Source organism: Oncorhynchus mykiss, chromosome 4 (genome assembly GCF_013265735.2).
Source record: "Oncorhynchus mykiss isolate Arlee chromosome 4, USDA_OmykA_1.1, whole genome shotgun sequence".
Classification (NCBI taxonomy): Eukaryota; Metazoa; Chordata; class Actinopteri; order Salmoniformes; family Salmonidae; genus Oncorhynchus; species Oncorhynchus mykiss.
Genome location: NC_048568.1, coordinates 9544689 through 9556029, shown reverse-complemented (window position 1 = coordinate 9556029; position 11341 = coordinate 9544689). Strand labels below are relative to the sequence as shown.

The 11341-nt window shown below is 41.4% G+C and overlaps 1 protein-coding gene across 1 annotated transcript; it reads right to left on the bottom strand.

Moving 5' to 3' along the window:
- Positions 1–288: 288 nt before the first annotated feature.
- LOC110522047 (NF-kappa-B inhibitor epsilon) lies at positions 289–9820 on the bottom strand. The gene is made up of 6 exons (XM_021600115.2): positions 9091–9820; positions 6441–6543; positions 5082–5292; positions 3780–3868; positions 2722–2970; positions 289–1242 (listed from the first exon to the last, which is right to left on the bottom strand). Exons 1-6 carry the CDS (start codon positions 9426–9428, stop codon positions 1174–1176), a joined length of 1059 nt encoding a protein of 352 aa, XP_021455790.2. The 5' UTR covers positions 9429–9820; the 3' UTR covers positions 289–1173.
- Between the last annotated feature and the right edge of the window lie 1521 nt (positions 9821–11341).

Genomic DNA, 11341 nt, shown 5'->3' with positions numbered 1-11341 from the left:
TATTGGATGGATTTGCTATACATGTTGAGTCAGCAATAGCCTGCTAACAACTAATTAAAATGTGAGTGTTGTTCAACCAGATTCTTCGCCACAAAACATCTAGTCTACAGTATATAATCTACATAATTGCTTAAATCCTTAATTCCAGATGCCATCCTTTTTGTATTATCCTCCCTGCTCAGACAGATGTGCATATACAGTACTATAAACAATTAATGACACACTTCAATTAAAAACTACAAAGATAGGTTTGACAATGACCCCCTCCCCCCAAAAAAAGAGTGAAGCTATAATCTTATTTATTTTATTACAAAATATATAAGAGTTTGAAGTGTTTAAGAGAAGGCAAAACATCTAAACAAGCCAGTCTGACTCAGTACACCATAACAAGGATCATTCCTGATATATCAGAGATGGAGGAGAACAATGGTAAAATAGGGAAGATTTTACTGTATTGAAAATACAGCTGTCATGATTGTGTCTTACCAATAGCGGAAAGAAAATGCATTCAAAGCAGAAACCGAGAACTGAAACATACAATGAAAGATATTAAATTATGACGAAGAACTTCTCTCCATTACAGATTTAGTAACTAAAGTATAATTGAAAAACATTTTCAAGCTGAAACAATGTTCATTTATAGCATGACAGCAATGTATTTTCTGTGTTGGAAACTACATTTCCCACTATAATCAGTTATTATACACACACGTGATAAAGAGGTAGATTCCCTGTGTACTTTATAGGGAAATTAAACATTTTAATTTAATTATTTCTGCTCATATTCATACACTAGGTTTTGGTAGTAAATCAGTTACCTTGTATGAGAAAATGTTTCATTTAAGTCTACATTAGATTTTCCTGCATTTGAAAACAGTTATCAACCATCAAATTATATGACAGACACCTTTGTACCACTTTGCTAGCAGAGAATAACTTTTCAATGTGAGTATCTAAATAGTCCACACACTCACATATACACACACACACCACACAACAACGATAAATAACCCTACAGCAAAGATTTATGTAAATGAAAAATCACATTTAAAACAGCAAATTACAAACATGATTGATGTAAAGCTACACTTTTCTGACAAGGCTCCATGATGATGTTCAAGAGGTCAAATGTCACCTGTTGTAGAGGATTCAGGTGGTGAGAGAAGTACACGGTCAGAATGGTACTCTAACCACTGACCTGCCCTGGATTTGGATGTCATCAAAAGGGAAAAGAGCAAGGATCTGAAATAAAAGCATATGGTGGGGGTTACATGTCACATTATATGTTCTACCTTTGGCCAGACAATAGTTCAGTCAGTCTCCTTCACAACAGGAAATAAGCTGGAGATGTTTCACCCCCACAAAGCATTAAAAAAATGTATTTCAAGCACTCAGTGAATATTAGATTTTGAGTCACATGAAACACTTTGAGCTGGTTTCCCAGACATTCACTACACGACCAATAATATTTGGACACCTGCTCATCAAACATCTCGTTCCAAAATCATGGCCATTAATATGGAGTTGGTCCCCCCCTTTGCTAGTATAACAGCCTCCACTAGATGTTGGAATATTGCTGCTCTGACTTTCTTCCAATCAGCCACAAGAGCATTAGTGAGACCGGGCACTGATGTTGGGCGATTAGGCCTGGCTCGCAGTCGGCGTTCCAATTCATCCCAAAGGTGTTCGATGTGGTTGAGGTCAGGGCTCTGTGCAGGCCAGTCAAGTTCTTCCACACCAATCTCAACAAACCATTTTTCTATATGGACTTCACTTTGTGCATGGGGGCATTGTCATGCTGTAAGAGGAAAGGGCCTTCCCCAAACTGTTGCCACAAAGTTGGAAGCAGAGAATCATCTAGAATGTCATTGTATGCTGTAGCGTTAAGATTTCCCTTCACTGGAACCATGAAAAACAGCCCCAGACCATTAGCCCTCCTCCACCAAACTTTACAGTTTGCACTATGCATTGGGGCAGGTAGCGTTTTCCTGGTATCCTCCAAAAACAGATTTGTCCGTCGGACTACCCGACGGTGAAGTGTAATTCATCACTCCAGAGAACGCGTTTCCACTGCTCCAGAGTCCAATGGCGAGCAAGCTATACACCACTCCAGCCGACGCTTGGCATTGCGCATGGTGATCTCAGGCTTGTGTGCGGCTGCTCAGCCATGGAAACCCATTTCATGAAGATCCTGACGAACAGTTCTTGTGCTGACGTTGAGTGTTGCAACCGAGGACAGACGCGCTTCAGCACTCGGCGGTCACGTTCTGTAAGCCTGTGTGGCCTACCACTTCACAACTGAGCCGTTGTTGCTCTTAGACTTTTCCACTTCACAATAACACCACTTACAGTTGACCGGGGAAGCTCTAGCAGGGCAGAAATGTGAAGAACTGACTTGTTGGAAAGGTGGCATCCTATGACAGTGCCATGTTGAAAGTCCCTGAGCTCTTCAGTAAGGCCATTCTTCTGCCAAAAAGTCTGTGGGGAATGCATGACTGTGTGCTCGATTTTATACCCCCATCTGCAATGGGTGTGGCTGAAAGAGCCAAATGCACTAACTTGAAGGGGAGTCCATATATGTTTGTAAATATAGTGTAGATTAAGGCTATTACTATAGTCCTGGACTAAAATGCATGTTCAATGGAGAATCTGCATTGAAAGTGCTTTTTAGTCCACTACAAGGATTGTGTGTAGGACTCTGGCCCTTCCTCTATATCTCACATCATCATTGCCGCCAGCTAGATCCAGTGCCGTCTCATCCTCTATGTTCCTCAGCATCTTATCAGCCCCGGATTGGCAGAGCAGGTTGGCGATGGCTGCGTCCTGCCGGCCAACGGCGAGGTGAAGTGGCGTGCAGCCGTTAAACATCGGCACGTCCACATCGGCTCCCTTGTTCAATAGCAGCGTCATAGAGACAACGTCATGGAGCTCCACTGCCATATGGAGAGGTGTTTTACCGCTCGTACCTTCCTGGGGGAGAGAGAGAAGACAGACGTGGGTTAGGGACTCGATAAATAAAATGTGCCCTCAAAATAGGATATGAAGGGCGCAAATGGAGGGAGCAAAGGGTCAACAAATCTTAGTAAAGGACATTTTACAAGCTGTCCTCTTCAATACAATATCTCTAAATTCAAATACTGAAAACATTCAATGAGGCAGCTTGATATCTACTGTATAGCATGTTTATTTCGCACAGAAAGATATCTAGGGTAGTGTTAGGTCAGTCTACTATGTTGTGTTCTATATCTATGTGTGTCTGACTCAGACTTCTCCGACGAGTCTAGCTGCTCCAGAAAAAGCCCCCATTACGTCAGGCTTTCTAGCCCAGCAGCCTCATGACCCAACTCTAATTACGTTGTCATGAATCTATCAGAACCTGCTGAGCTCAAGGCCATATCACTGTAAGTCTCACTACAGCAGTGCACAAGTGCAGCAGGTGGGAGTACAGTAAAGTACATAGCTTGAAGGAGACACTGTACTTCTAAATAAATACCATGCACTCATTATGACATGATGCATTCACTTAGGACAGTATAGTGTAGTTTGATCATCTATGTCGAGGTAAATATTTCTCTGAGGATTTAGCTATGACACATTGAAGTACTAACTACAATATTATTGCACAATGTAATGCACTACATGAGTAATACAAGTCCAGTGAGCAAAATTGTCTGAAAGAGGTTTTTTCAATGTATTTATCGAAAATACTTTTCTCAACATCTAGTGCTCATAGCGAGGTTATTGTAACAGAGTACACCTGGGGGAGTAACTGGACTAACCTGGATGTTGAGGTCTGCCCCTTTTTTCATCAGTAGCTTCATCAGACGATGCTGCCTGTTCACAGTGGCTAGGTGGAGAGAGGTAAGACCTGAAAAAGAAGACATTACTTTCAAAAACCACCTTTCTGAATGAGCGATTTGATGAATTTGAGTAGATGTTATAGCTAGTATCAAACAAGAGTCGGTAAGGTCATACCACGTCACTCACAATAACCTACATACCGAACAAAAGATACAATTGTTTACATCTATAAACATGATTCACATCTGCAAAGCCTACTAAGCCAGGAACATTGAAAACTAGCTAGACAGCAACAACGATTCATTTACACCAGTTTTGTCTCGCACTGTGCAATGTTGCAATAAAACAACACGCGAGGTGGGTACATCCTCGGATAGACGCCAACACATCAACAGGAATTGACACTAAATAAAGAGCCATCACATCATGGGATCATTATAGCCTCGTACACAGCCTACAAGCTGATCATCCTGGGCCCTGGTCAGTAGGCAAAAGTTATGGAATGTTCAAATGTAAATACATTAAAACAGATCTATGAAAATCCCCACTTAACATTCAGTCGGTCTCCAAACAGGCTCTCAAAGTGCTTGATAGTGCTTTAATATGAAGCCCAATAGCCATCACTGTTACATCCTCAGAAAGCATGAGCTCCTGAGTTGGGATAATCTTGTGCAATACACCGACACATGCCTTGTATTCAAGATCCTAAATGGCCTGGCGCCCCCTCCACTCAGTACTTTTGTTAAACAGAAAACCAAACATATGGCAGCAGATCCACAAGGTCTGCCATGAGAGGTGACTGTAATAGTTCCCTTAAGGAAAAGCACCTTTAGTCAATCTGCTTTCTCTGTGAGAGCTTCCCATGTCTGGAATACACTGCCATCAGACACACAACTGCACCACCTATCACACTTTCACAAAAAACATGAAGACATGGCTAAAAATCAATCAGATTTGTGAACATAATCCCTAGCTGTGTATTGCTGCTTTCCCTGTTGTCTGTAGCTTGTGAGGTGTGGAAACACTTTGTTGCTTTTTGTGCTATGTTGCTCTGTCTGCATGCTATGTCTTGCTTGTCCTATGTTGCTCTGCATGTGCTCACTGCTCATTGATTGTCTGTATTGTAATTGTTTTTATAAACCTGCCCAGGGACTGCGGTTGAAAATGAGCCGGTTGGCTGTCTGTTTTGCAACAGACATGTCAAGGTAGTCCCTCCCTGTTTTTCTTTTTTTTCTCCATTCTCTTTTGGAGCCAAATTAATACAGGCCCTGCTTTCTCACCTCTCCAGTTCTGGGACTCGAGCACAGGGGCCAGCTTGCTGGAGGAGACATTCCGGATCATCTCAGTAGCGCACTCGGCCCAGCCCTGTTCGCAGGCCATGTGGAGCGGCGTGTTCCCCTCCTGGTCCTGCAGCTCCAGGCTGGCCCCGCTCTCCACCAGGTCCCGCACCACCGACGAAAGGTTCAGGTAGGTGGCTAGGTGTAGCGGCGTCTGGGAACATGCATACAAAATAATAACTCCCACGGGTAGACTCAATATGGCCGCCAGCCCACCCACCACTGAAAATTGACTAGGATGGGGATCGCCTTTTTTGTAATTCTATGGGACCACGTACCAACCTGAACAAACCAACAAAGGGTTAGTATGGGAGGAGGGTGTGATATCTGACTTGGAGTCAGTATGTACCCTCTTTTCAAAGTTTCATTTGAGTACAATCAGGATTACTAAGACCCGATATAGGAGCTGATCTTAAGTACAGTAGCTAGTATTTATAACTGAGCTTTACTTTAGAACTCTAATGCCAAGTGAGGTGATTAGCAAAAATGCATTGGTAGGCCTGAGACATCTCAATGTGAAACTCCTGATTGAACTGGGTAGGGCTGACTAATATAACCAGTAGGGCCACTATTGCTTGTGTGGCTTTTGGTAAACGCTAACAGAACAGAGAGAGAACAAGGTGTGAGTCATGGTGCAAAATGCTGACTGTCATTTCTGACCTCCCAGACATTTCTCTCCGACCCATCAGGATGTCTCAAACGCCCCTTCAGCTTGCCTCGACCCCCCCCTCATACCTCTCTCTCCTCTGTAAGTGACAGGTTACACACCCCACCCCCTTAATGTTCAGTCAAAGCTCCTCTTAAATATGCACTGTCCAGTTGCACATTTCTCATCTATGACTGCGTTTTCTCAGGCAGCCCAATTCTGATATTTCTTCCACCAATGAAAAAACTCAATCAGATGTGATTGGTCAAAAGACCAAATTGGTGATTTAAAAAAAAAAGTTAAGGCCTGTGTAATCTCAGCCTTAGAGACAAAAATATTCCAGATAAGATTTCTTGTTTTTGAACACGGGAAAGCAGAGGAGTTTCCAATTTCCATTTAAACTCCCTTATGAAATAACCCCAGAACCCCTCTCACCCACAGAACCGTTCCAGTGAGAGGATGTACTACTGGAGAAAGGGGAAGAGAATGCTCTTCAATTACAGGATGCAGAAATAACATTATCATCTCTGTTGATATCATACACATTGACAGTTGCAATCGTCAAGAGGAAATATCATGAAGGTTAAGTAGTTTCAGTACACCAGTACCCGTGTTGAGGGTGTAAAGAGAAGGGGGTGTGGCTGTGTCTTCTGTACCTGGTACAAGTTGTTCTGAATGTCTAAGACATCTTTGGGGAACAGCTGTATCAATTGGTGAGCGAAGTGTTCATCTTCATGGATGATGGCTAAATGCAGGAGTCTGGAGGGGTGACAAAAACAAACCATTTCTTATAAAAATGTCAATCATAAATCTATCAGATTTTTACATTGCAGTTGTCACAAAGTGCTTCTGCAGTAAACCCGCCTAGGCCGCACAGCAAACAAAAGCAGTTTTGAGTTGCGGTCACTTAAACATTGCATTCAACTGAAAAGTGAGCAGCCTGGGGAGAGTGGAAACATTTCTCATGACATTCCTAGTTACTTTAAATATTTAAAAAATGTGAGCAGCCACAGGATATAATAAATGGATTTCATCATGCGATGGAAAGAATTACCTGCTGGAGAATTCTTAGAATGTCATCTAGATCTACCTGGAAATGTAACACATAGCATCCCATGAATGAAAACTGCTTAGTAGGCCACAGTGCTCAGTGGTTGCGAATGTTGCGCAATAATGGAACTTTTATGCAAAGAATAGTCATGTCAAGAGGATGTTTGATTCCACAAAGCACTCAAAATATTTATCTTCTCAGTTATCATTTGTTGTAATTGAACTCAAGTTATTTGGATAATATCCTAAGATCAAACAAACAGAACCATCGGGTTATTACTGAAAATTCAGCAAACACAAGCCTCACGCCTATGAACTACTCAGTTAAAATAGCAAATGCAATGCATTGTGTTCTTTACTGCAGCCCATATACAAAGTCATGACATTTGATACATTCAATCAAAGTGGAAAACAAGAAACCCTTACCCCAAAAGCTAAAGGGGAAGTTCTAGCAGACAAAAGAGCCAAATGCAGGAAATGGAACAAGGCCACTGCAGTGCTTTATTTAACGCTACAATAAGGCTTTCCAGAACACATTGTTCACACACTTCTCCCTACATAGTGCACTACTTTTGACCAGGGCACTCATTGTCTACCTAACTAACTAATGTGAAAGTAGTAACTCGTTTAGCCTATCCTTGTTCCATGCTAAATGTCTTCATGCAAATCTACTTATCTTGTAACTTCATTTTAAGACAATCCATTTGACATATAAAAAAGCAACTTAAAAAAAACTAAAAACATTTACTTGCAAAAGTAAGACCGTAGATTATGACTTTCGACTTTTGAAAGGTACAAGGTCAAATGCAAGATCTTCCTTGGAAAATAAACTTTTTTTTTAAAGTCTCAAATGGGACTTCCTAGTATGAACAGTTGGGTAAGATAAAACAAAGAAAAGATCCTATGGGGGAAATTAAATGCCTGCACCGTGGTACTTTCTCAAGTCACAGGATTGATGTAACATATTGTGGGTTCTTTCTATTGTTAGGTAAATATAGTACAGGTCAGAGAATGCTTCCTTGTGACCTAGTCAGACAACGAGAGCAAGGATATGAAAGGATGTCAGAGACAAAAAAAACTGTTACTCTATCAATGGAATGGTTACACAGACTCACTTCGACGTTGAACAATTGATAGCGATCAAGATAATATATTTCTGAGTATGCTGACTCTAAAGACAAAGCCAGAACTGAGTGGAACGCAAAATCACATGTAGAAGGCCGATAAGGCCAACAGTTTGCATGTCTGTGACTGTGTGTGTAGAAATTGTATGAATTTCATTGATCAGCCTATTCTTGGACCTAGCGAGAGAAGTACTATGTGAACATGTGCCCTGCCTTGTCTATCACGGGGAATTTCCACAGCCATGTCTCTTAAACTTCTGCTTTCCAAGTCGAGGCACCCCACAGGAGTCCATCCACGATCATGACAGCTTTCACAGGCTTGAGTGTATCGCTCTAAACTTATACTCTCTAAATCGACATCACATGCCATAATGACTGGGAATAGGATTAACATGACATACGCAAAGAGGTGAATTTCTCCAGCGCAGGCCAAAACTACAGCCCATCCCCCAAGCCTTTTATTCATTCAGACAGCAACAACACTGTGGGTTGCTTGAATGTTCCGCTGCAAATTCATGCATTAGGCCTAACCTACAAAAATATACCCATCTTCAAATTGTTATGGTGGTTAACACACATCAGACATGATGATGTCAAAAAGCATCCCCGGTTTGTTGACAGTGGTAATTTTAGTCTATGCTCTCATGGCCAGTCGAACCCCCCTAAAAGGACAACCAAAGAGCAACACCAATCCAATTCTGTCAGTTGTACAGGGTGTGTCTGGGGGTGTCTCTAGGGGCGACGGGTTGAGTTTTAGATTGAACACAAATGTATGGGGTAGAACAGACATCACATTGTGCATTAGGATTAAGTTGGTTGATAATTGTAATCATGGCCCAATTTGTAACTCAATCGTTTATGCTATGCATTTTAGACTGTGAAAATTAATATTATGGACAAAAAGATTGGCATTAAAGGAGATTGGAAAATCAAACTCAAATACGGTTGGCCCTACTTTTATCTATACTGAAAAATGCATAATAATTGCACACATTCACATATACGTGTATTTCTTGATACATCGTTTCACTTTAAGGTCGTCGACATGGACACATTTTACTTATTCAAGAACATAGGCATAGGATACATTTAAATATGTATTACTTTAAAGATGTAAATGTAAAAAACGTACGTGTCTCCATCTTCAGTGATATTGGTGAGAAGGTTCTCTTTATGTTCCAATTCTGTATTCTTCGCACTGTCATCTTCAGACTCCGAAATGTTGCAGCCCTCTATTATCTCACTGAAATTCTCAACAGTTAGTGACGACGAGCCATAAGCAGAATCCAACCGCTCCTCTGTGTTGCTGCTACATTTGTCCCTGGCTTCACTGGATTCAGAAGTCGAATCCGGTACCGGTTTGTTATAGGGATCATCTTTCGTAAAATATTGGAATGATTCAACACCAGAGTCTATTCGGTTATCCTCTAATAAATGCACTTTCCCATTCGCATCTCCAGCGCTTGCCATGGTGGCCTCCGGCCCGCAGTCACTGCAGGTCGGCTTTTCAGGTTTAAACCCTAAAAGGACTGACTACCTGTTGCTTGATGGTGCGAGCAGTCCTCCGTGGAAAAGTCGATCACACCGGAGTAGGAAGGAAATCACTGTTCCTTTGTTGCTTTTCATGCCACCGGGTCGAGCGCTTTTCTTTTCCCGCAAAACTGCAGTTAAATGAAAATAAGTGAAGTCATTTTGCGACACCGTATACATGCAAAAATGGGCCGTTTAGTTCAAACCATAAAAATACTTAAAAATTAACAACAGGATTTCAAATAAATTTGGTACGCTCATAAACAGAGGTCAGCCTACATAGTTGAGAGCACGTGAGCAATGAAAGGCGATTGGGTAAGCGCTCAGCTCTGACATTGGGGAATCCCCGAAGGGCGTGGTATGCGTTTACATTACAACCACCCACCAACGCCGTGGAGTCTCCCTGGTTTTACAGGATATGTTTGACCAATGTTCCCTGTACCGTGCTTTCATATGTCTATTTATAAACTAGTATGTCCCAACCGGGAGATTCACAAGTGAAGTAAATAGGGAGTTCATTTTTCAGTGAGTAGGCAAGAGGCCATTTCTTAGGCCTAAAAACAGACAGACAAACAAATCTAGTGTTGAAATATGGAGACAGAATTCCAAACGTGTAGCCTATGAGTTGACCTATAAGTAAGCATTTAGAATAGGCCTATTACAAACATGGAAGTAAAACTTCAGTGGCTTATTAATATAGCCTACTAAGATGCTGACCAGACCACTCGCGCATGCGCATGATGATTTTGTACACGAACACCAGATGCAATCAGGACATGCAAGTTGAAATATCAAAACGAACTCTGAACCAACTATATTAATTTGGGGACAGGTCGAAAAGCATGAAACATTTATGGAAATTTAGCTTGCTGTTGCTAGCTAATTTGCCCTGGGATATAAACATTGGGTTGTTATTTTACCTGAAATACACAAGGTCCTCTAATCTGTCAATTAATCCAAAAATAAAAGGGTAAAACAAGTTTGTTTCTAATAATCTCTACTCCTTCAGGCCTCTTCTATTGATTTTATATGGCGTTTGGCAACCAACTTTAAGGTGCATTACTACTACCAACTGGAGTGTAGACCTCAGTTCATCTTTCAATCACCCACGTGGGCAAATGGTCCTAAAAACCAATGAAGAGATGGGAGAGGTGGGACTTGCAAGTCAAGCATTACAAATAGAACCAAGTTCTATTTTAGCACCTGGCTACGCAGATGATGCTCGTTGACGCACACCAGCAGTGTGGGTGTAATGATGCGAGTGGTGTGGTCAGCATGTAACATGTATGTGTACATTTATTTTGTGACGAGAGCAGTGTAGTCAGCATGTTAGCCTATGATGTTCAATACTGTATAATTCTTCTCTGGTGGGTGCTCTCTAATTTATCTCAATGAACTAAAGGAACCTAACGTTACTCCTTATAGTCCAAGGACCTTACATGTTCTGTTTAGAGGCAAATTGGAGCTGACAGCCAAATACTCCATCTAAACGTGAATCGATTCTCAATTGCAGTACAGTTCTAGAAACATAAAGCCCTCTACTTTCATTTCACATCAAAATGTTTAGAGCAAGGGCCTAAACATTGTGGCCATTAGAGGGCAAAATCAGCCTACAGCAGGCTACAGGCGATAATACAAAATGATTAGGTAAAACATGTTAATATGTTGTAACCAACTATAGCAACATAAAGTGTTAGTGTTACCAAGGATTACTTTAATACTATTCATTATTTAATACTATTCATACTAGCTTTTCAACTTGCTGTCAAAAGTAGGCTAGCTGTTGCATATTTGTTCCTGCAGCTAATGTCATTAATGTTCCAAGTCCAATCCTACCTGGCCATACTTTTTGA

Excerpts from the sequence above, each read along its gene's own strand:
- LOC110522047 (XM_021600115.2), bottom strand. The coding sequence starts at position 9,428 with ATGGCAAGCGCTGGAGATGCGAATGGGAAAGTGCATTTATTAGAGGAT. Across the intron at positions 2,971-3,779 it reads GGGCAGACCTCAACATCCAG|GAAGGTACGAGCGGTAAAAC; the intron begins GTTAGTCCAGTT and ends TCTCTCCCCCAG. Across the intron at positions 1,243-2,721 it reads TAGCTGGCGGCAATGATGAT|ATCCTTGCTCTTTTCCCTTT; the intron begins GTGAGATATAGA and ends CTTTTATTTCAG.